General features: G+C 48.1%; 1 protein-coding gene across 10 annotated transcripts in view; it reads right to left on the reverse strand.

The window, feature by feature from the left end:
- Window positions 1-13,814: 13,814 nt before the first annotated feature.
- The window catches only part of MAP4 (microtubule associated protein 4), a 141,989-nt gene continuing 135,873 nt past the window's right edge, over window positions 13,815-19,930 (reverse strand). For 9 of the 10 annotated variants that reach the window (XM_063452876.1, XM_063452877.1, XM_063452874.1 and 6 more), the window contains 3 exons: window positions 17,717-17,802; window positions 17,094-17,271; window positions 13,815-15,764 (listed from right to left, as the gene is read on the reverse strand). In XM_063452876.1, the coding sequence (XP_063308946.1) occupies window positions 15,757-15,764; window positions 17,094-17,271; window positions 17,717-17,802 (272 nt within the window). In that variant the 3' untranslated portion in view covers window positions 13,815-15,756. The remainder of the gene's footprint in view (window positions 15,765-17,093; window positions 17,272-17,716; window positions 17,803-19,930) is intronic. The other variant, XM_063452871.1, reaches the window with a different exon arrangement.

The raw sequence follows: 19,930 nt of genomic DNA on the forward strand, positions 1-19,930 counted from the left end.
AGTACTGCCCCCAGTCCAAACATTGAAGCGTCTGTGTGGACAATAAACCTTTTGTTAGGATCTGGGGTAACCAACACTGGAGCATTAACAAGAGCATTCTTTAGTGCTTGGAAAGCCACCTCGCATTCCGGGAACCACAGGACTTGTCGGGGTAACTTATTTTTGGTCAGGTCGGTCAGGGGTTTGGCTAGGGCGCTATAGTCAGGTACAAAGCGTCTAACAAGAGCATTCTTTAGTGCTTGGAAAGCCACCTCGCATTCCGGGGACCACAGGACTTGTCGGGGTAACTTATTTTTGGTCAGGTCGGTAAGGGGTTTGGCTAGAGCGCTATAGTCGGGTACAAAGCGTCTGTAATAGCTGGCTGTGCCCAAGAAAGCCATGACTTGTGTCTTGGTTTGGGGAGTGGGCCAATTGGCAACGGCCTCGATCTTAGCCGGCTCCGGCCGTTGCTTACCACATCCTACTCGGTGGCCCAAATATTGTACCTCCGCCATACCCAAATGACATTTGTCTGGTTTCAAGGTCAGCCCGGCCCCCTTTATCCTATCTAATACTACCCCTACGTGTTCTAGGTGCGCTTCCCAGGTATCGCTATGGATGGCGATGTCATCCAGGTAGGCGCATGCGTAGTCCTGGAGACCTCCCAGTAATTGGTCCACCATCCTTTGGAAGGTGGCCGGGGCGTTCTTCATCCCGAATGGCATAACCCGGAATTGGTATAGGCCGAACGGGGTGATGAAGGCAGACTTGGGTATGGCATCTTCTGCTAGGGGTCAATTGTGGTCAGATACTTCCCTGCAGAGATACGGTCAAGCAGTTCGTCCATCCGCGGCATTGGATAGGCGTCAGAAACTGTTTTGTCGTTGAGTCGCCGGTAATCCACACAGAAGCGGGTTGTCCCATCCTTCTTTGGTACTAGGACTACCGGCGAGGCCCAAGGACTTTCCGAGTGTTCTATTTCCCCTAGCCGAAGCATCTCATCGATTTCCTTCCGCATCCCTTCTCAGACTGCTTCCGGAATACGGTAAGGGGGCTGCCTCAGGGGTGCTTGCCCTGGAGTCTCCACCTTGTGGACGGCTAGGAGTGTGTACCCAGGCTCCTGCCTCTGCATTCGGAAAGGGAACATCTTACGTGGAACATCTTACGTGGCTTTAACCCCTTCCCTACCTGGGGTGCCGTAACATAAAGGAGCAGAAATAATCTGAAGGAGCACAAAGGTAAAGTAGGAGAAGGAGCAGAAAGGGTCTGCAAGGAGCAGAACGGTTAAGTAGGAAAAGGTGGCCTGTTTGGTTTCTAGCAAGCGGACAGCTTGAGCCCTCTCTTGTGGTCCCAGCTGTTCGCCTAGTTGGACTTTCTCTATCTGGGTCCTCCCTTCGTTGCTGCCCAATAGGTCGGGAAGAGGTAGTGTCTCTGTGTCTTCCCCTGCTGGTGCACAGATAGCGGTCACTTCCTCTGCCTGATAGGCCTTAAGCATGTTGATGTGAAAGGTTCACTTCACATCCTCATCCTCGCAGCTAGCTATGGTGTAGGTGGTGTCGCATATCTGCCCTATAACTTTGTAGGGGCAGTGCCAGGCGGCCTGGAGCTTGTCTGTTCGGACCGGTCTTAGCACCATGACTTTTTGGCCGATCTGAAAGCTCCGGTGCCTAGCCCGTCGGTCATACCATACCCTCTGACGCTGCTGGGCCACCCGGAGGTTTCCCTGCACCGCCTGGGCTACTTCCTCCATGCGGTCCCGCAGTTCCAGCACATAAGGTACAACCGGGGTCCCCTCAATCTCCGTCTGCCCCTCCCAGTGGTCCTTGATAAGATCTAAAGGCCCCCTCACCCGCCTCCCATATAGGAGTTCGAAGGGTGAGAGTCCGGTTGATTCCTGTGGCACCTCTCGGTAGGCAAAGAGAAGGTGTGGCAGGAACCGCTCCCAATCCTTGTACGCCCCCGTGAACGACTTCAACATTTGCTTTAGCATCCCGTTGAAGCGTTCACACAGGCCATTAGTTTGGGGGTGGTATGGGGAACTAGTCAGGGATTTAACTCCACAGACTTTCCATATCTGCTGGGTTACCTCGGCCGTGAACTGTGTACCTTGGTAGGACAGTACCTCCTTGGGAAAGCCCACTCGGGAGAATATCCAGACTAGCGCATCTGCCACCGTCTCAGCCTGTATGTTAGAAAGGGCCACCGCTTCGGAGTAACGGGTGGCGTAATCTACGACTGTGAGGATATAACGTTTGCCGGAGCGGCTAGGTTGGGCCAAGGGTCCTAGGATGTCCACGGCTACCCTCGTGAACGGTTCTTCAATTATGGGCATGGAGACCAGTTTAGCCTTTGGGTGGTCTCCCTTCTTACCTATGCATTGACATATCTCGCACGTCTGGCAATACGCCTGGACGTCATCGGATACCCCAGGCCAGAAAAAGTTCTGGGTTACCCGATATCCCGTCCTGCATATTCCCAAGTGTCCTGCCAGAGGAACGTCGTGCCCAATTCTCAATAACTCCCGCCGGTATTTCCGTGGAACTACCAGCTGGCGTTTTTGCCTAGGCCCAGGTGCGTTAACCCGTGTCTCGGTGAGCCTGTACAAGCGGCCTTTTTCCCAGATAAACTGTTCCTTCTCTAACCCCCCTGTTCCCCGCCTGGCCTTCTCTCGATACTTTCTGAGGGAAGGATCTCCGGTCACCTCCCGCCCAAAGTCTTCTGGGGTGTCGGGTTGGCTTACCTGGGTCTCAGTAGGAAGCGGATGGCTCTCGGCAGCGCGACTTTGTGCTCTGGTGGTTACTGCGTGGGCCTCCTGAGCGGTGGTTGAGGCGAACGCCGAAGTCAGGGGCCCAATGTCATTGCCCAACACGACTTCAGAGGGTAAGTCTTTCATTACGCCCACTTGAACATTGCCAGCTCCCGCACCCCAGTCCAGGTGTACTTGTGCGGTAGGAATGCAATACACTGCCCCCCCTGACACTCTCACAGCAATTGATTTCCCCGGCTTCTCCGATGCGTTAATGAGATGTCGTTGTACTAGCGTGATGGTCGCACCACTGTCTCTTAATCCCCGTGCTGTCTTGCCGTTAACCATGACCAGTTGGCAATGGTGTTTCCGATTGTCTGTGACGGTGGATTGCACCATGAGGGCTTCGTAAAGGGTGCCCAATGGTTCTTCCTGACCCAGCTCCTTGGGACCGGAAGCAACGTAGCTCACTGACATCCTGTCGTGGGTAGCGAGAGTTAGAAGTCACCGGTCGGTTAGGGGGTTGGTATCGGGCTGCTGGTGGGTGTGATGGCACTGAAGGTTTTGGAGGTTGTACCCGTGGTGCGACTTGGTTAGTTTTGCGAGTATCCGCATACTCATCCGCCAACTTGGCGGCCTCTGGTAGAGACAGGGGCCTGCGGTCTCTCACCCAGTCTTTGACATCCGCCTGGATATGGTTGTAAAACTGTTCCAGGAGTATCAGTTGCAAAATCTCCTCCGCGGTGGTGGCCTGGCTACTGTTAACCCAGTTCGAGGCCGACAGGGATAACTGGCATGCCCATTCCACGTAGGAATCTTTAGCGGTTTTGCGTGAGTCCCTGAACTTCTGTCGGTAGGACTCTGGGGTTACTGCATAACGGGCCAGGAGTGCTTCTTTAACCCTGGTATAGCTATGGATCTCCTGTTCTGGTACAGCCCAAAAGCATCAGAGGCTTTGCCTGACAGCTTTCCTGACAATATTGAAACCCATTATTCCTTAGCTATCCGGTGCAGGTTACAATGCCGCTCAAAATCTGCTAAATAGTTATCAATCTCAGTCTTTTTCGTCAAAAGCTTTAAAAGCGCTGAACGGAATTTTCTTTGTATCCGCTGTGTTGTACTCACTGTTTGGGGAGTGTGCTGCTTCCTGCTGGACCGCTGCCAGTTTTAATTGTAGCTCTGCGTCTCTTTTTTGTTTAGCCTCCTCCGCTAAAAGGCTCATTACTTTCAGAATAATGTCAGCCGTTGGGTTCGGACCGAACCATGCTAGTTTCTCCCTCATTTCTTTGTTGGCTGGTGATTCCTCCTCCTGAATCACTGGTGTCTCCATCTCTTGTACAGCTGGCATTGCTGCAACCAAGTTCTCTCGGTCTAGCTCCATTAACTCTGCTATAATGACCTGCTTGGTTTTGTTGCTAGCAATCCTTCCACGAGCTTCCAGTAGCTCTTTCAGTGTCTCTCTTTTAAGCAGGGTGTACCAGCCTTCCATTCACTGTTCCCAGTGTCTGCTTGGAATCCTGGTGTAACAGAAGTAGAAGGGAAAATCCCACCGCTGCCACCAGTTGTAACGGGACTGCAATATTAAATCCCCAGATCTCCGCTGGTATAGAAGGTAATATCCCAAATCCCCCAGTAACCAGACGAAACACCGTTCAGGGAGACAACTGCCAATTTTTATTACCGGCTCAAGGAGTTAACTGCCAACTGTCAACTTTTAAAAACGTTCTGCAATGCATCACACACACATACCCTTGGTTCTTAAAGTGGTACATACATATTGAACCGAACGGATACAGGCATTTAAACAGCAGGGAGAAGGTTTAACTGAGGGCCCACAGGCAAATACATGAAAAATCATTCACAATGGAGGCAGCTGGGAGAGAAGGAGGAGGCAGCTGGGAGAGAAGGAGGAGGCAGCTGGGAGAGAAGGAGGAGGCAGCTGGGAGAGAAGGAGCAGGCAGCTGGGAGAGAAGGAGCAGGCAGCTGGGAGAGAAGGAGCAGGCAGCTGGGAGAGAAGGAGCAGGCAGCTGGGAGAGTAGGAGCAGGCAGCTGGGAGAGAAGGAGCAGGCAGCTGGGAGAGAAGGAGCAGGCAGCTGAGAGAGAAGGAAGAGGCAGCTGAGAGAAGGAGGAGGCAGCTGAGAGAGGAGGAGGCAGCTGAGAGAGGAGGAGGCAGCTGAGAGAGAAGGAGCATATCACTGTGTGTGGCCGCATATGTGTACAGCCTCCTATCCCCTAAACAAGTGTGTGTGTGTGTGTGTGTGTGTGTGGACTCAGCAGTGTGTGTGTGTGTGGACTCAGCAGTGTGTGTGTGTGTGTGTGTGGACTCAGCAGTGTGTGTGTGTGTGGACTCAGCAGTGTGTGTGTGTGGACTCAGCAGTGTGTGTGTGTGTGTGGACTCAGCAGTGTGTGTGTGTGTGTGGACTCAGCAGTCTGTGTGTGTGTGTGTGTATATGTGTATGGACTCAGCAGTCTGTGTGTGTGTGTGTGTGTATATGTGTATGGACTCAGCAGTCTGTGTGTGTGTGTGTGTGTGTGTGTGTGTGTATATGTGTATGGACTCAGCAGTCTGTGTGTGTGTGTGTGTGTATATGTGTATGGACTCAGCAGTCTGTGTGTGTGTGTGTGTATATGTGTATGGACTCAGCAGTCTGTGTGTGTGTGTGTGTATGTGTGTATATGGTCATCAGTCTGTCTCGCTGTGTGTGTAAGGACTCAGCAGTCTGTGTGTGTGTGTATGGACTGTATCAAGGGAAATGTGTTTGCTTTTTAATAATCCTTGGTGGAAAATAATGAATTCTCCACCAGGGATTATAAAAAACAAAAAAAAACAAAACAACACATTGTGTCAGGGGCGGGGCTTAACATGCAGCAGGGGCGGGGTCAAACTGCGGTGAGGGCGGGGTTAAATGTGCCCCCCTACTTTTGTCCCTGGCCCACCATGTGCCCCCCCTAAAAATGAATCCTAGAGACGCCACTGCCTGTGTTTAGTTGATATGTCCAGTATATAAGGATGCTGTATCTAGGCTTTGGTCAGGGCTATGTGCGTACCTGGATTTGATAGGTCCAGTCTATAAGGATGCTGTATCTAGGCTTTGGTCAGGGCTATGTGCATACCTGGGTTTGATAGGTCCAGTCTATAAGGATGCTGTATCTAGGCTTTGGTCAGGGCTATGTGAGTACCTGGGTTGAGTAGAAAGGTCCAGTCTATAAGGATGCTGTATCTAGGCTTTGGTCAGGGCTATGTGAGTACCTGGGTTTAGTAGAAAGGTCCAGTCTATAAGGATGCTGTATCTAGGCTTTGGTCAGGGCTATGTGAGTACCTGGGTTTAGTAGAAAGATCCAGCCTATAAGGATGCTGTATCTAGGCTTTGGGAAGGGCTATGTGCGTACCTGGGTTTGATAGGTCCAGTCTATAAGGATGCTGTATCTAGGCTTTGGTCAGGGCTATGTGAGTACCTGGGTTGAGTAGAAAGGTCCAGTCTATAAGGATGCTGTATCTAGGCTTTGGTCAGGGCTATGTGAGTACCTGGGTTTAGTAGAAAGATCCAGCCTATAAGGATGCTGTATCTAGGCTTTGGGAAGGGCTATGTGCGTACCTGGGTTTGATAGGTCCTATAAGGATGCTGTATCTAGGCTTTGGTCAGGGCTATGTGAGTACCTGGGTTTAATAAAAAGGTCCAGCCTATAAGGATGCTGTATCTAGGCTTTGGGCAGGCCTATGTGAGTACCTGGGTTTAGTAGAAAGGTCCAGCCTATAAGGATGCTGTATCTAGGTTATGGCCAGGGCTATGTGCATACCTGGGTTTGATAGGTCCAGTATATAAGGATGCTGTATCTAGGCTTTGGTCAGGGCTATGTGAGTACCTGGGTTTAGTAGAAAGGTCCAGCCTATAAGGATGCTGTATCTAGGCTTTGGGAAGGGCTATATGCGTACCTGGGTTTGATAGGTCCTATAAGGATGCTGTATCTAGGCTTTGGGCAGGCCTATGTGAGTACCTGGGTTTAGTAGAACGGTCCAGCCTATAATGATGCTGTATCTAGGCTTTGGGCAGGCCTATGTGAGTACCTGGGTTTAGTAGAACGGTCCAGCCTATAATGATGCTGTATCTAGGCTTTGGGAAGGGCTATGTGCGTACCTGGGTTTGATAGGTCCTATAAGGATGCTGTATCTAGGCTTTGGTCAGGGCTATGTGAGTACCTGGGTTTAATAAAAAGGTCCAGCCTATAAGGATGCTGTATCTAGGCTTTGGGCAGGCCTATGTGAGTACCTGGGTTTAGTAGAAAGGTCCAGCCTATAAGGATGCTGTATCTAGGCTTTGGTCAGGGCTATGTCAGTACCTGGGTTTAGTAGAAAGGTCCAGTCTATAAGGATGCTGGATCTAGGTTTTGGTCAGGGCTATGTGAGTACCTGGGTTTAGTTGATCTGTCCAGTATATAAGGATGCTGTATCTAGGCTATGGCCAGGGCTATGTGCATACCTGGGTTTGATAGGTCCAGTATATAAGGATGCTGTATCTAGGCTATGGCCAGGGCGTTGTGCATACCTGGGTTTGATAGGTCCAGTATATAAGGATGCTGTATCTAGGCTTTGGTCAGGGCTATGTGAGTACCTGGGTTTAATAAAAAGGTCCAGCCTATAAGGATGCTGTATCTAGGCTTTGGGCAGGCCTATGTGAGTACCTGGGTTTAGTAGAAAGGTCCAGCCTATAAGGATGCTGTATCTAGGCTTTGGTCAGGGCTATGTGAGTACCTGGGTTTAGTAGAAAGGTCCAGTCTATAAGGATGCTGGATCTAGGTTTTGGTCAGGGCTATGTGAGTACCTGGGTTTAGTTGATCTGTCCAGTATATAAGGATGCTGTATCTAGGCTATGTGCATACCTGGGTTTGATAGGTCCAGTATATAAGAATGCTGTATCTAGGCTTTGGTCAGGGCTATGTGAGTACCTGGGTTTAGTAGAACGGTCCAGTCTATAAGGATGCTGTGTCTAGGCTTTGGTCAGGGCTATGTGCGTACCTGGGTTTGATAGGTCCTATAAGGATGCTGTATCTAGGCTTTGGTCAGGGCTATGTGAGTACCTGGGTTTAGTAGAAAGATCCAGCCTATAAGGATGCTGTATCCAGGCTTTGGGAAGGGCTATGTGCGTACCTGGGTTTAATAGGTCCTATAAGGATGCTGTATCTAGGCTTTGGTCAGGGCTATGTGAGTACCTGGGTTTAGTAGAAAGGTCCAGCCTATAAGGATGCTGTATCTAGGCTTTGGGCAGGCCTACGTGAGTACCTGTGTTTAGTAGAAGGGTCCAGTCTATAAGAATGCTGTATCTAGGCGTTGGGCAAGGCTATGCGAGTACCTGGGTTTAGTTGATATGTTTAGTATATAAGGATGCTGGATCTAGGTTTTGGTCAGGGCTATGTGAGTACCTGGGTTTAGTTGATATGTCCAGTATATAAGGATGCTGTATCTAGGCTATGGCCAGGGCTATGTGCATACCTGGGTTTGATAGGTCCAGTCTATAAGGATGCTGTATCTAGGCTTTGGTCAGGACTATGTGAGTACCTGGGTTTAGTAGAAAGATCCAGCCTATAAGGATGCTGTATCTAGGCTTTGGGAAGGGCTATATGCGTACCTGGGTTTGATAGGTCCTATAAGGATGCTGTATCTAGGCTTTGGGAAGGGCTATATGCGTACCTGGGTTTGATAGGTCCTATAAGGATGCTGTATCTAGGCTTTGGGCAGGGCTATGTGAGTACCTGGGTTTAGTAGAAAGGTCCAGTCTATAAGGATGCTGTGTCTAGGCTTTGGTCAGGGCTATGTGCGTACCTGGGTTTGATAGGTCCTATAAGGATGCTGTATCTAGCCTTTGGTCAGGGCTATGTGAGTACCTGGGTTTAGTAGAAAGATCCAGCCTATAAGGATGCTGTATCCAGGCTTTGGGAAGGGCTATGTGCGTACCTGGGTTTAATAGGTCCTATAAGGATGCTGTATCTAGGCTTTGGTCAGGGCTATGTGAGTACCTGGGTTTAGTAGAAAGGTCCAGCCTATAAGGATGCTGTATCTAGGCTTTGGGCAGGCCTACGTGAGTACCTGTGTTTAGTAGAAAGGTCCAGTCTATAAGAATGCTGTATCTAGGCTTTGGGCAAGGCTATGCGAGTACCTGGGTTTAGTTGATATGTTTAGTATATAAGGATGCTGGATGCAAGTTTTGGTCAGGGCTATGTGAGTACCTGGGTTTAGTAGAAAGGTCCAGCCTATAAGGATGCTGTATCTAGGCTTTGGGCAGGCCTACGTGAGTACCTGTGTTTAGTAGAAAGGTCCAGTCTATAAGAATGCTGTATCTAGGCTTTGGGCAAGGCTATGCGAGTACCTGGGTTTAGTTGATATGTTTAGTATATAAGGATGCTGGATGCAAGTTTTGGTCAGGGCTATGTGAGTACCTGGGTTTAGTTGATATGTCCAGTATATAAGGATAAGGTATCTAGGCTATGTGCATACCTGGGTTTGATAGGTCCAGTCTATAAGGATTCTGTATCTAGGCTGTGGGCAGGGCTATGTGAGTACCTGGGTTTAGTAGAAAAGCCCAGTCTATAGGGTTGCTGTAACTAAGCTCTGGTCAGGGATATATGAGTATCTGTGTTTAGTTGATATGTCCAGTATATAAGGATGCTGTATCTAGGCTCTGGTCAGGGCTATGTGAGTACCTGGGTTTAGTAGAAAGGTCCAGCCTATAAGGATGATGTATCTAGGTTTCGCTCAGGGCTATATGAGTACCTGGGTTTAGTTGATATGTCCAGTATATAAGGATGCTGTATCTAGGCTTTGGTCAGGGCTATGTGATTACCTGGGTTTAGTAGAAAGGTCCAGTCTATAAGGATGCTGTATCTAAGCTCTGGTCAGGGCTATGCGAGTACCTGTGTTTAGTAGAAAGGTCCAGTCTAGAATGATGCTGTATCTAGGCTTTGGTCAGGGCTATGTGATTAACTGGTAGAATTTGGTGTATTAGAGACATGTATAGTATGGAAGTTATAAAACACTGGTGAAATTCAATAAGATCCGTTGGGATCCTTAGTCTGAAGTCCGTTAGAAGTACAGAATGTATCATTTTCCTGCCACATTAAATATCTATACATATCGCGGCTGCTTTGGTGATGTTAATGATCCAACATTTAAATGGCCTCAAATATCATGATGCATCAGAAATGAACTCCTGGAAGCTTTTATTTTAGTGGAAAGGTGAAAGTTGTTCTTTATTGAAGGAGATCTTTGAAGACACACGGCTTACACTCCAAAGTATAAACACAAAGAACAATCAGGAAATTAATAAATGCCCCTCAGTGGAGGAAACCTTCCCAAACTCCACAACTGGTTCAGGGCTTTACAGTAGTGAGTTGGTCACAGACACAATGACTGGTTTCACTGCCTCAAACAATACTGCCATGTGCTGGCCGGAATGAGCCATACATGAGTGGCCAATAGGTGCTCTGATAGGACATGGATTAACTATGCAGAACGGTTTATATTTACACTTTATTTTTGCATCTTGAATGGTTTGGCCCTTATCAATCAGGTGTAGACCATCCTGGGAACCAAAGTGTTCTCTATATTTGGTTTTATTCTCTCACAGAATTCGCCTTGGGCCATGGACCCTCCCCTCTAGATCAGCAAACACAGCGCATAATTCCAGTAACAATAAATATGGCACTTCAACTGATATTTCTCAAATCATTTTATTTGCCATTAAAGTATATTGCTCCGGTACAGTCAGTGGAAGATCTTCGGTTTAGTCTCAGACCAGGAATCGGGTGCTAATCACTCACCCGCAGTCTATGATGCATACAGCTGGCAAGTTTGATGGAGGACATTCTGTATGTAACTAGAAAGCATTTTTTCAATAACAATCCATATGTATCTGCCAAGATCCTGCTCTGGATCTAGAATAATCAAATTATGTTTGACGCAAAGTGAAATGCTCCAACTGTCCCTTAATGAAATGCAGAAGACAGAAACCCAACAGGACAGCGCAGTGTTAGATAGAGCAAGCACACTGCAAGACAAAATGCAGAACAGAGAGATTTCCGTCCATGACCACCTGTCACAGGTCCTACGTTACCAGTCATTTAACCTGGGTCTACGGCAATGCCTTCTACTGGATGATAATCCCACAGGCAGATGGAGAAACTTAGGTAAGCTCATTTGAGCAGGGTCCTCATAAATTTATTGTTCATGTAACATTTGGTAATGGTCTTATTTTTTGTTAAATGTCACCATTATCTAATATTGTTAAGCGCTGCGGAATAAGTTAGCACTATATAATTGCCAATGGTAATTATCAGCAGCAGAGACTGCTAAGGGTATAATAGTCCCTGAAGTTGGGACAGCTCACTAATTTATACCTGGAATAACTACTAAATGAAGAACTGAAATCCAGTTGGTTTGTTTTAGTATAGGTGGAAAATCTGTTGTGCTGTATTTGTAGACAGTACTTACTTTTCTAACGGAGTGCTTCAGGGGACCCACCCTTTCTGCACAAATCACCCAAACAACTTGCATCCAACCGCTCAAACTCATAGTCTTGTCCTTTGAATCAGGTGCCCGCTCCCTCCCACTCAGAGAACCCAGGCGCCCGCCCGCTCCCTCCCTCCCACTCAGAGAACCCAGGCGCCCGCCTCCCTCCCTCCCACTCAGAGAACCCAGGCGCCCGCTCCCTCCCTCCCTCCCACTCAGAGAACCCAGGCGCCCGCTCCCTCCCTCCCTCCCACTCAGAGAACCCAGGCGCCCGCTCCCTCCCTCCCTCCCACTCAGAGAACCCAGGCGCCCGCTCCCTCCCTCCCTCCCACTCAGAGAACCCAGGCGCCCGCTCCCTCCCTCCCTCCCACTCAGAGAACCCAGGCGCCCGCTCCCTCCCTCCCTCCCACTCAGAGAACCCAGGCGCCCGCTCCCTCCCTCCCTCCCACTCAGAGAACCCAGGCGCCCGCTCCCTCCCTCCCACTCAGAGAACCCAGGCGCCCGCTCCCTCCCTCCCACTCAGAGAACCCAGTCGCCCGCTCCCTCCCTCCCTCCCTCCCTCCCACTCAGAGAACCCAGTCGCCCGCTCCCTCCCTCCCTCCCACTCAGAGAACCCAGTCGCCCGCTCCCTCCCTCCCTCCCACTCAGAGAACCCAGTCGCCCGCTCCCTCCCTCCCTCCCACTCAGAGAACCCAGTCGCCCGCTCCCTCCCTCCCTCCCACTCAGAGAACCCAGTCGCCCGCTCCCTCCCTCCCACTCAGAGAACCCAGTCGCCCGCTCCCTCCCTCCCACTCAGAGAACCCAGTCGCCCGCTCCCTCCCTCCCTCCCACTCAGAGAACCCAGTCGCCCGCTCCCTCCCTCCCTCCCTCCCACTCAGAGAACCCAGTCGCCCGCTCCCTCCCTCCCTCCCACTCAGAGAACCCAGTCGCCCGCTCCCTCCCTCCCTCCCACTCAGAGAACCCAGTCGCCCGCTCCCTCCCTCCCACTCAGAGAACCCAGGCGCCCGCTCCCTCCCTCCCACTCAGAGAACCCAGGCGCCCGCTCCCTCCCTCCCACTCAGAGAACCCAGGCGCCCGCTCCCTCCCTCCCACTCAGAGAACCCAGGCGCCCGCTCCCTCCCTCCCACTCAGAGAACCCAGGCGCCCGCTCCCTCCCTCCCCCTCAGAGAACCCAGGCGCCCGCTCCCTCCCACTCAGAGAACCCAGTCGCCCGCTCCCTCCCACTCATCCATGAATCAAAGAAATTCTACGTGAACTCTCATTTGAAAACTTCTTACAAAAAGGAGTAGAACTGTTTAATAGGACCTGCTTCCAAAATCGATTAGGATTATTTGTTCTGAGGTGAGAAAGAATTTATAATTAACACTTGCTAGCCCCCAAGGGTTAAGAGGCAATAGCTGCAGCCAGGTTCAGCCCTAAGGCAGATATTATACAGGTGCAGAGTTCCAACAAGATGCTAAACGTTTTCAGCTCTCTCTAAGCAGAACTTAGCATGTTTCATAGTGACAGGTCACAGAGAGCAGCCTGCTTGTAGGATCACATAATGAGCAGCGGGTCTGTGGGTGTTATGTATGTAGATATTCTAATTATTGGGATAATGTGCTCAGATAAGAATTATTCCACCAGGATCAATACGTTCAGACCTGCTTTAGTAAGCACAATTGGTGCTATAGTAGGCGACTTACTGCTACTCCTGGGTTGCTTTGCAAGGATGAATGAAAACTCCCAGTGCCCCCAGGACATGTGCTAATCTTGACTAAAATAAAACCATATTTTCATTTGGATCCATTAGTATTGGGTAGACATAACCCAAATGAAAACTTGCATGCTTTTAATTATGCATTATGTCATTGGGGGTAGATCTAAAAACATCTTGCCAAACATACATTTCACTTGTCTGCAGCCTTTACAAGCCCTCCTCTTCTAACTCCGCCCAGACTTTCTGTGTCTGTCCAATCATAGACTTCCCAATGCAGCTCAATGAGAAGTCTTTGCAAGGCAGATGCTCTGGGCAATTGCTGCCTCTTGAGTTTAGCTTCACTGAGCTAACCAAACCAGCAAGTATCAAGACCTGTTATCAGATTGAAAGCCAGGGGTGCAACCAAGTTGATTTATAAAAGTGTAAATTTCTATTGAAATCTGCATTTTTTTAAATGAAGAAAAAAAATAAAGACAACACTTTTCACACAGTAGGCTTTTCAGCAAGCTAAAGCTTTAGGGGTCTGGAGTGTCCCTATCCACACAGCCGGATTAACATTTCTTGGATCAGAGTTACTTTAAACTCTGAATTGCAGAATTTTAAAAAGCTGCTGATTAAAGTAAGCCGAACAGATCAGTGTTTTTTAAACCCTCAGACACACATTTAGCATATCCAACATGTTCCTGAGACATTGTGCTGTATTCCATCAGAAACCAAGAGCAATCATTACTCACTCAAACGAGTAAACCGAGTGTCCCAGGCATGGGGAAAAAAGGGTTAACCCTCTGACAGCACTCCAGTGGTAAAGCACCAAAAGGTGTCTTATCCCAATTCTGCAAAATTACACGTTTCATTTCGGAGTAAACACTTCGACTATAGGACCACTTAAATGCAATGTTGTTACATTTAACGTCATTTTATTAGAAATCATGCAAACATTTTATTTTTAATATATATATAAAAATACAAGTGCAATAAGAACTGTGGGTAGGTACAGATTGTGGGATATGATGTTAACCGTCTCTGCTCCTTCCTGTCATCACTCAGCAGCTCGCGCCTTGGAAACAACTGTCCCTCACGCTGATCCCAAAAACGCTAATTTGCAAAACCTTTTAGTCTGAACACACCCCAGAATATTTATTTACATATCATTCCTTTAGTGTCTGTCACAGCACATTAAATGTTAGTTCAAACCACAATAATACAAAAACACATTTCGTTATTTTTGTTTTAACCTTCACAAAAAAATAAAATAAAAAAGAAACAAAGGAAACACCCCCACCCCCAACTATATCTTAACCTGCATTTTATGTTCTTCCTCAAGTGAAATCAGGGTAGAAAGTTTGACTAAAATAATAGCTTTCGTTCATTCCTGGAGATTTTGTCAGGAGGAGAATTTCTTTTACAAAAGCCTTTTAAAAGAATCTACACACATATCTTTGCATTCAGAGTTAAATCACATCCGCAGACCAACAAATAAATGGATCGGCTGGTCTGAAGGCACGAAGTTTACTGTATTCGATCTAAACAAGGCGTTCCTTCAATGTCCAGGATGGTTCATAATCCCTCCCCCATCCCGGATACAGGGGGGGAAACGACCATTCAATCCGGCCCAGACACCAACACTCTCCATCCAACATGCTACAGCCTTTCAATTTCTTATCCCCCAATGAATCGACATTTAAATTAATAAAACTAAATGAACACAGATACAATTGCTCGATATGTCAATAAGAAGCCAGCACTGCAGAAGCGGGTGATGCTCGGTCACTAAGGAAATGTAAGTAACTATAGGTTGTAGATTGTAGGCACAAAAATTCCACATATACTACGACAAATACAGGTCTGGGATTCTACACTGGAGACAGCCTACACTGTGTGCATGTGTCATATATATATATATATATACTTAACATTTACCATTATTAATATTAAATAACACAATGAACGATCGTTTGCAATGGGGATTTTAGAGCAACCAATAGAACAAGGTTGGGTAAAGGTTCTTGACTGGCCTCAGCTTTCAGGATGGACAAGTTCTTTGTAGAATGACAAACATTTTAACTTTAGGCATGAAATGCCCCAAGAAATATCTAGGATTTTCAATCAAGAAATGGACATTGATTATATTCCTGCTCTGGAGCTAAAGGACATTTCTACAAATCCCTTAAAATTCATATTGCAGGATATTAAAACATTGCGTTAACAGCAGGTTTTGACCCCAGTCGGGAGCTTGCGAGGTACGGAGTAATTAACTCCATTGCTTACAAACCTGAAATAAATCAATTTCTTGAGCCATCTTCCTAGCTTACTGGCTAGAGAAGATCTCTAGAAGAGGATGCTACTAACTGTTCACCCTACAAGCCCGAGACCAAGTTAAGAAGACCAACCTTGGGCAAGTCTTTCAAAGTGCAGCAAATGTTTAAATAAAAAAAAAAATGGGAGCACAAGCCTTGCTGGGAAGAAGCAGCAGATATGTCCTCTTCAGAGGACTTTATGGAAGCAACAGGCAGCTTTAGCGGCGGTGAGGAGGCATCAAAGGGCACAAACCCTTGCGGTCTCATGTGCTAAGCCACGCAGGATGAGGGTCAAAGGGGATGTTAAGTGCTGCCTGGAAGGCTAAAGGGCATGGGGGTGGAGACATCTCCTCCGTGGTCCATCTTTCTCTGGCGGCATCACGGGACATCGCAGTAGAATTCTTTAATCTGCAGTAAAACAGTATGGCGATTTCGGAGGTGGATGGACAACAAGTGGGAAGGAGAGATGGTGGGAGTTGTATGGGGAGGAGACCGAACAATGAGACAAATGGAAGACGACACCACAAATTCATCGTTAGATGCCTGGAAAATAAAGACATGTTTGTTTTTTTTTCTTGTTATTTTTGGCTTACCTGAAATAACTTCTATAATACATTTACGAATATGTTTTAGTTTATATTCATAAAATACCAAAAGTAAATAATATGTTAAATGTAGCATTATGGACACGTTCTGGTAGAATACCTGAGATCTGTTCGAATACAGTGTACCGGATAGGTAGGTATCCAAGAATTTACTACACTCCCTCTATGGACAAACCAGTAATGATGAAGTAAGGACATTTCATAACAATTTAAAGAGAGCATAGAAAGAGAATTGATGATTATCATCACTAGCATAGTATGCGGGGCGCTTCCGAGACAATAGCCAAAGCTTTGTTAATAAGCACTCTGATCTTAACTAGGCTCGAGTAACTGGAACCAAGTTTAACTGATACAGCTACAGATCAATGGCAAATATTTTAGGAATAATGAGACTTATAGCTTTTAACCCCTTAAGGACCAAACTTCTGGAATAAAAGGGAATCATGACATGTCACACATGTCATGTGTCCTTAAGGGGTTAAAGGGGATATTTCTCCTGGACAAAACCAGAGCTTCTATGTTACACAAAAGTTAATCTTGTCTGATAGAATCTAATAAACCTTATAGAACTTTCTTCTATAAAAGTGGATGGATTTAGCACATTGCTGCCCTGTCCCTGTATCATGTAAATACAGGCAATGGGACAATACCTAGCATGGCTAAATCATTAAACTGCATATAACAATAGAAATATGGCATGGGAGCAGTAAGATCATTAGAATAGGCATCTTTATAAAACAGCAATGTCACCTGCAGCTACCAGGGGCCAATAAAATGCCTTTGATATCGAGCATAAAGTGATATAAGCAGTTTACGTAAAATATCAGAGAGTGTGTGCAATCTATACCATCGCTCACTTTCCATAATTGGTTGCTGGTTCTCTGTCTTACAATTTAACGGGAGCCTGTCCCTGATCGGGTGCTGGTTCTGTGTCTTACAATTTAACGGGAGCCTGTCCCTGATCGGGTGCTGGTTCTGTGTCTTACAATTTAACGGGAGCCTTTTTCTGATCGGGTGCTGATTCTCTGTCTCACAATTTAACGAGAGCCTGTCCCTGATAGGGTTCTGGTTCTCTGTCTCACAATTTAACGAGAGCCTGTCCCTGATCGGGTTCTGGTTCTCTGTCTCACAATTTAACGAGAGCCTGTCCCTGGTCGGGTTCTGGTTCTCTGTCTCACAATTTAACGAGAGCCTGTCCCTGGTCGGATGCTGGTTCTCTGTCTCACAATTTAACGAGGTGCATGGAAAGAAGGGTGGATAATCTTACTCGTTTCTGGTATAAGCGTGTTGAAGCTCTGATTTTCCTTTGGATTGCCACTCTCCAAGGAAACCAGATCTCCTACTCCATTTTCTTGTGCCTCCTCGCTTGGGGCTGTAGTGGGCGTAGCAGGGTGTCCATTCTGTGGAGGACTGACCGACTCGCTTTCTGGGCTCTTTAAATCTTTCTGCAGAGGAGTTAAATAAAAACATCTTTCTGGGATTATTGAGAACATTACTTTCAGAGTTTACAGTACTTGGATATGGATCTGTGGCATGGCGTATTGCCATCTCCTCCTGTACCGTGCCCCAGTACTAACAGAACTGACATTCCCTCTGTGTGTGTTGTGCGGCAGGACGGTGAGACAAGAGGATGGGAGAGTACTTAGACTGACATTGGGGCGGCAGGACTGAGACAAGAGGATGGGATAGTACTTAGACTGACATGGGGGCGGCAGGACTGAGATAAGAGGATAGGATAGTACTTAGACTGACATGGGGGCGGCAGGAGGGGAGAGTACTTAAAATGACATGGGGGCGGCAGGAGGACAGTGAGACAAGAGGATGGGACTTAGACTGACATATGGGGGGGCAGATGTTTGGAAGGGATCAGTGTCCTTTGAGAAGGCTTACGTTAGCATTTTCTTTTGGCGCAGACATGGTCTCTTCCTGCTTTTTCAAATTTCCATTGCTTGCTTCAGACTTCGAGTCTCCTCCACCTAGCAAGGGGGGAATTAGAAGAGCCGACATTTACATAGTGTTTAGAAGATTGCATGGCTCTATTCACAGTATAAAAATTATACATCCATGAATATAGGCATTTCCTGCAATCTGTCCTCATGCACCTCACACAGGCCACCTTTAGAATAGACCAGGGGAAGGAGTCTTTCTGTACTCAAGATGTTTTGGGCTACATCTCCCCAGATGCTTTGCCAGATTTATGGCTGTAAGAGCATTACAGGTGACGTAGTCAACATCTAGAGTGTCGAAGGTTGCCTTCCCTTGGAATACACGCTTGCGGCTCCTTCCCAATCTTCGGACCTAAAGCACAGAGTCCCTTGGTGAGAGATTTTAGAATTCTCCATTTAGAATGTTATTAAAACAGAGCAGATACAGTAAAATCCTAACCGTTACATCATTCTGCAGCCATCTTAAGAAGCCTAGGCGTACACTTAACTCTCACGGTGCACGGTTATTTTAGACACTCCTGGAATACCAGGGTAATTTGGTGTGCCTGCCACTAGAGGGCAGCAACATGGGTACAATAACAGGTATAAGCAGGTAGGGTGCCATCGGGTTGTGCATGGTAGTCGTCGCTTGACAAGCTAGAGAAAGAAGATTTCTACAGGCAGTAGATGGAATACAACATGGAGGTAGTTAGAACTTGGCACAGTTCAGCCCACTCTGAAATTGCAGCAGGAACAGCTTGTATCACCATCAGGGGCGGACTGAGAACCCTCAGGGCCCCCGGGCAAAATAAATCAAGGGCCCCCTTACAGGCCCCACCCATACTCCGCAGCAAGCGCCACCCATGTCCCACCTCCATGCACCGCCTCCAGCTACACCCTACACAATCTTTAGACACAAGGAACAAAAGTGCAATAATCCCTTCAAGGCCCCAGTAGAGACTACAATTGAGGGCTAATGGGCCATGGAGGGGAGTCTTTCTAGCAGAGGCTATCTCAGTGTCCTTTAGAGAGTGTGTTAGAAATAATTTCCTCCAGGTCCCATTAGAGACTACAATGGAGTCTAATGGGGCCTGGAGGGGGGTCTCTCCAACACTCTGGTTCCTATTCACAATATAGCAACACAACATAGCTCGCTGATACCTAGGCCAAGTTGGCTCCTCTTACCTGGCCGGCAGGCTGTGGGCTGGCCGGCAGGCTGTGGGCTGGCCGGCAGGCTGTGGGCTGGCCGTAGGCTGTGGGCTGGCCGTAGGCTGTGGCCGGCAGGCTGTGGGCTGGCCGGCTGCGGCCGGCAGGCTGTGGGCTGGCCGGCTGCGGCCGGCTGGCTGTGGGCTGGCCGGCTGCGGCCGGCAGGCTGTGGGCTGGCCGGCAGGCTGTGGGCTTGCCGGCTGTGGCCGGCAGGCTGTGGCCGGCAGGCTGTGGCCGGCAGGCTGTGGCTTTCTGGCTGCGGTTGGCAGACTGTGTGCTTGCTGGCTGTAAGCCTAACTGGTGGCCTGTGGGCTGGCTTTCTGGCCGGCCTGCCTGTGGCCGGCCTACAAGTGCTACTGGGGCACTTGTAGATTATTTAAAGAAATAATCCATGCACAATAACCACTACTGCTCTGTGTAGTCGTTATGGTGCCAGGAGGGCCGGGCCCCCCTCCCAGAGTAAATAGTCAGACCGTTTAAGAACAGTTTGACAACTTACCTGGGGTCTGCTGGGATATGAGGCTGTAGCAGGGTATAGGAGGAGTGGTGCAATGTGTAAGGGATGCAGTGTGAATGAGGAGGTTCAGTGTGTGAATGAGGAGGTTCAGTGTGTGAATGAGGAGGTGTAGTGTGTAAATGTGTAGGGTGTGTGGGGCAATGTGTGTAAATGTGTAGGGTGTGTGGGGCAATGTGTGTAAATGTGTAGGGTGTGTGGGGCAATGTGTGTAAATGTGTAGGGTGTGTGGGGCAATGTGTGTAAATGTGTAGGGTGTGTGGGGCAATGTGTGTAAATGTGAAGGGTGTGTGGGGCAATGTGTGTAAATGTGTAGGGTGTGTGGGGCAATGTGTGTAAATGTGTAGGGTGTGTGGGGCAATGTGTGTAAATGTGTAGGGTGTGTGGGGCAATGTGTGTAAATGTGTAGGGTGTGTGGGGCAATGTGTGTAAATGTGTAGGGTGTGTGGGGCAATGTGT

Source organism: Pelobates fuscus, chromosome 4 (genome assembly GCF_036172605.1).
Source record: "Pelobates fuscus isolate aPelFus1 chromosome 4, aPelFus1.pri, whole genome shotgun sequence".
Classification (NCBI taxonomy): Eukaryota; Metazoa; Chordata; class Amphibia; order Anura; family Pelobatidae; genus Pelobates; species Pelobates fuscus.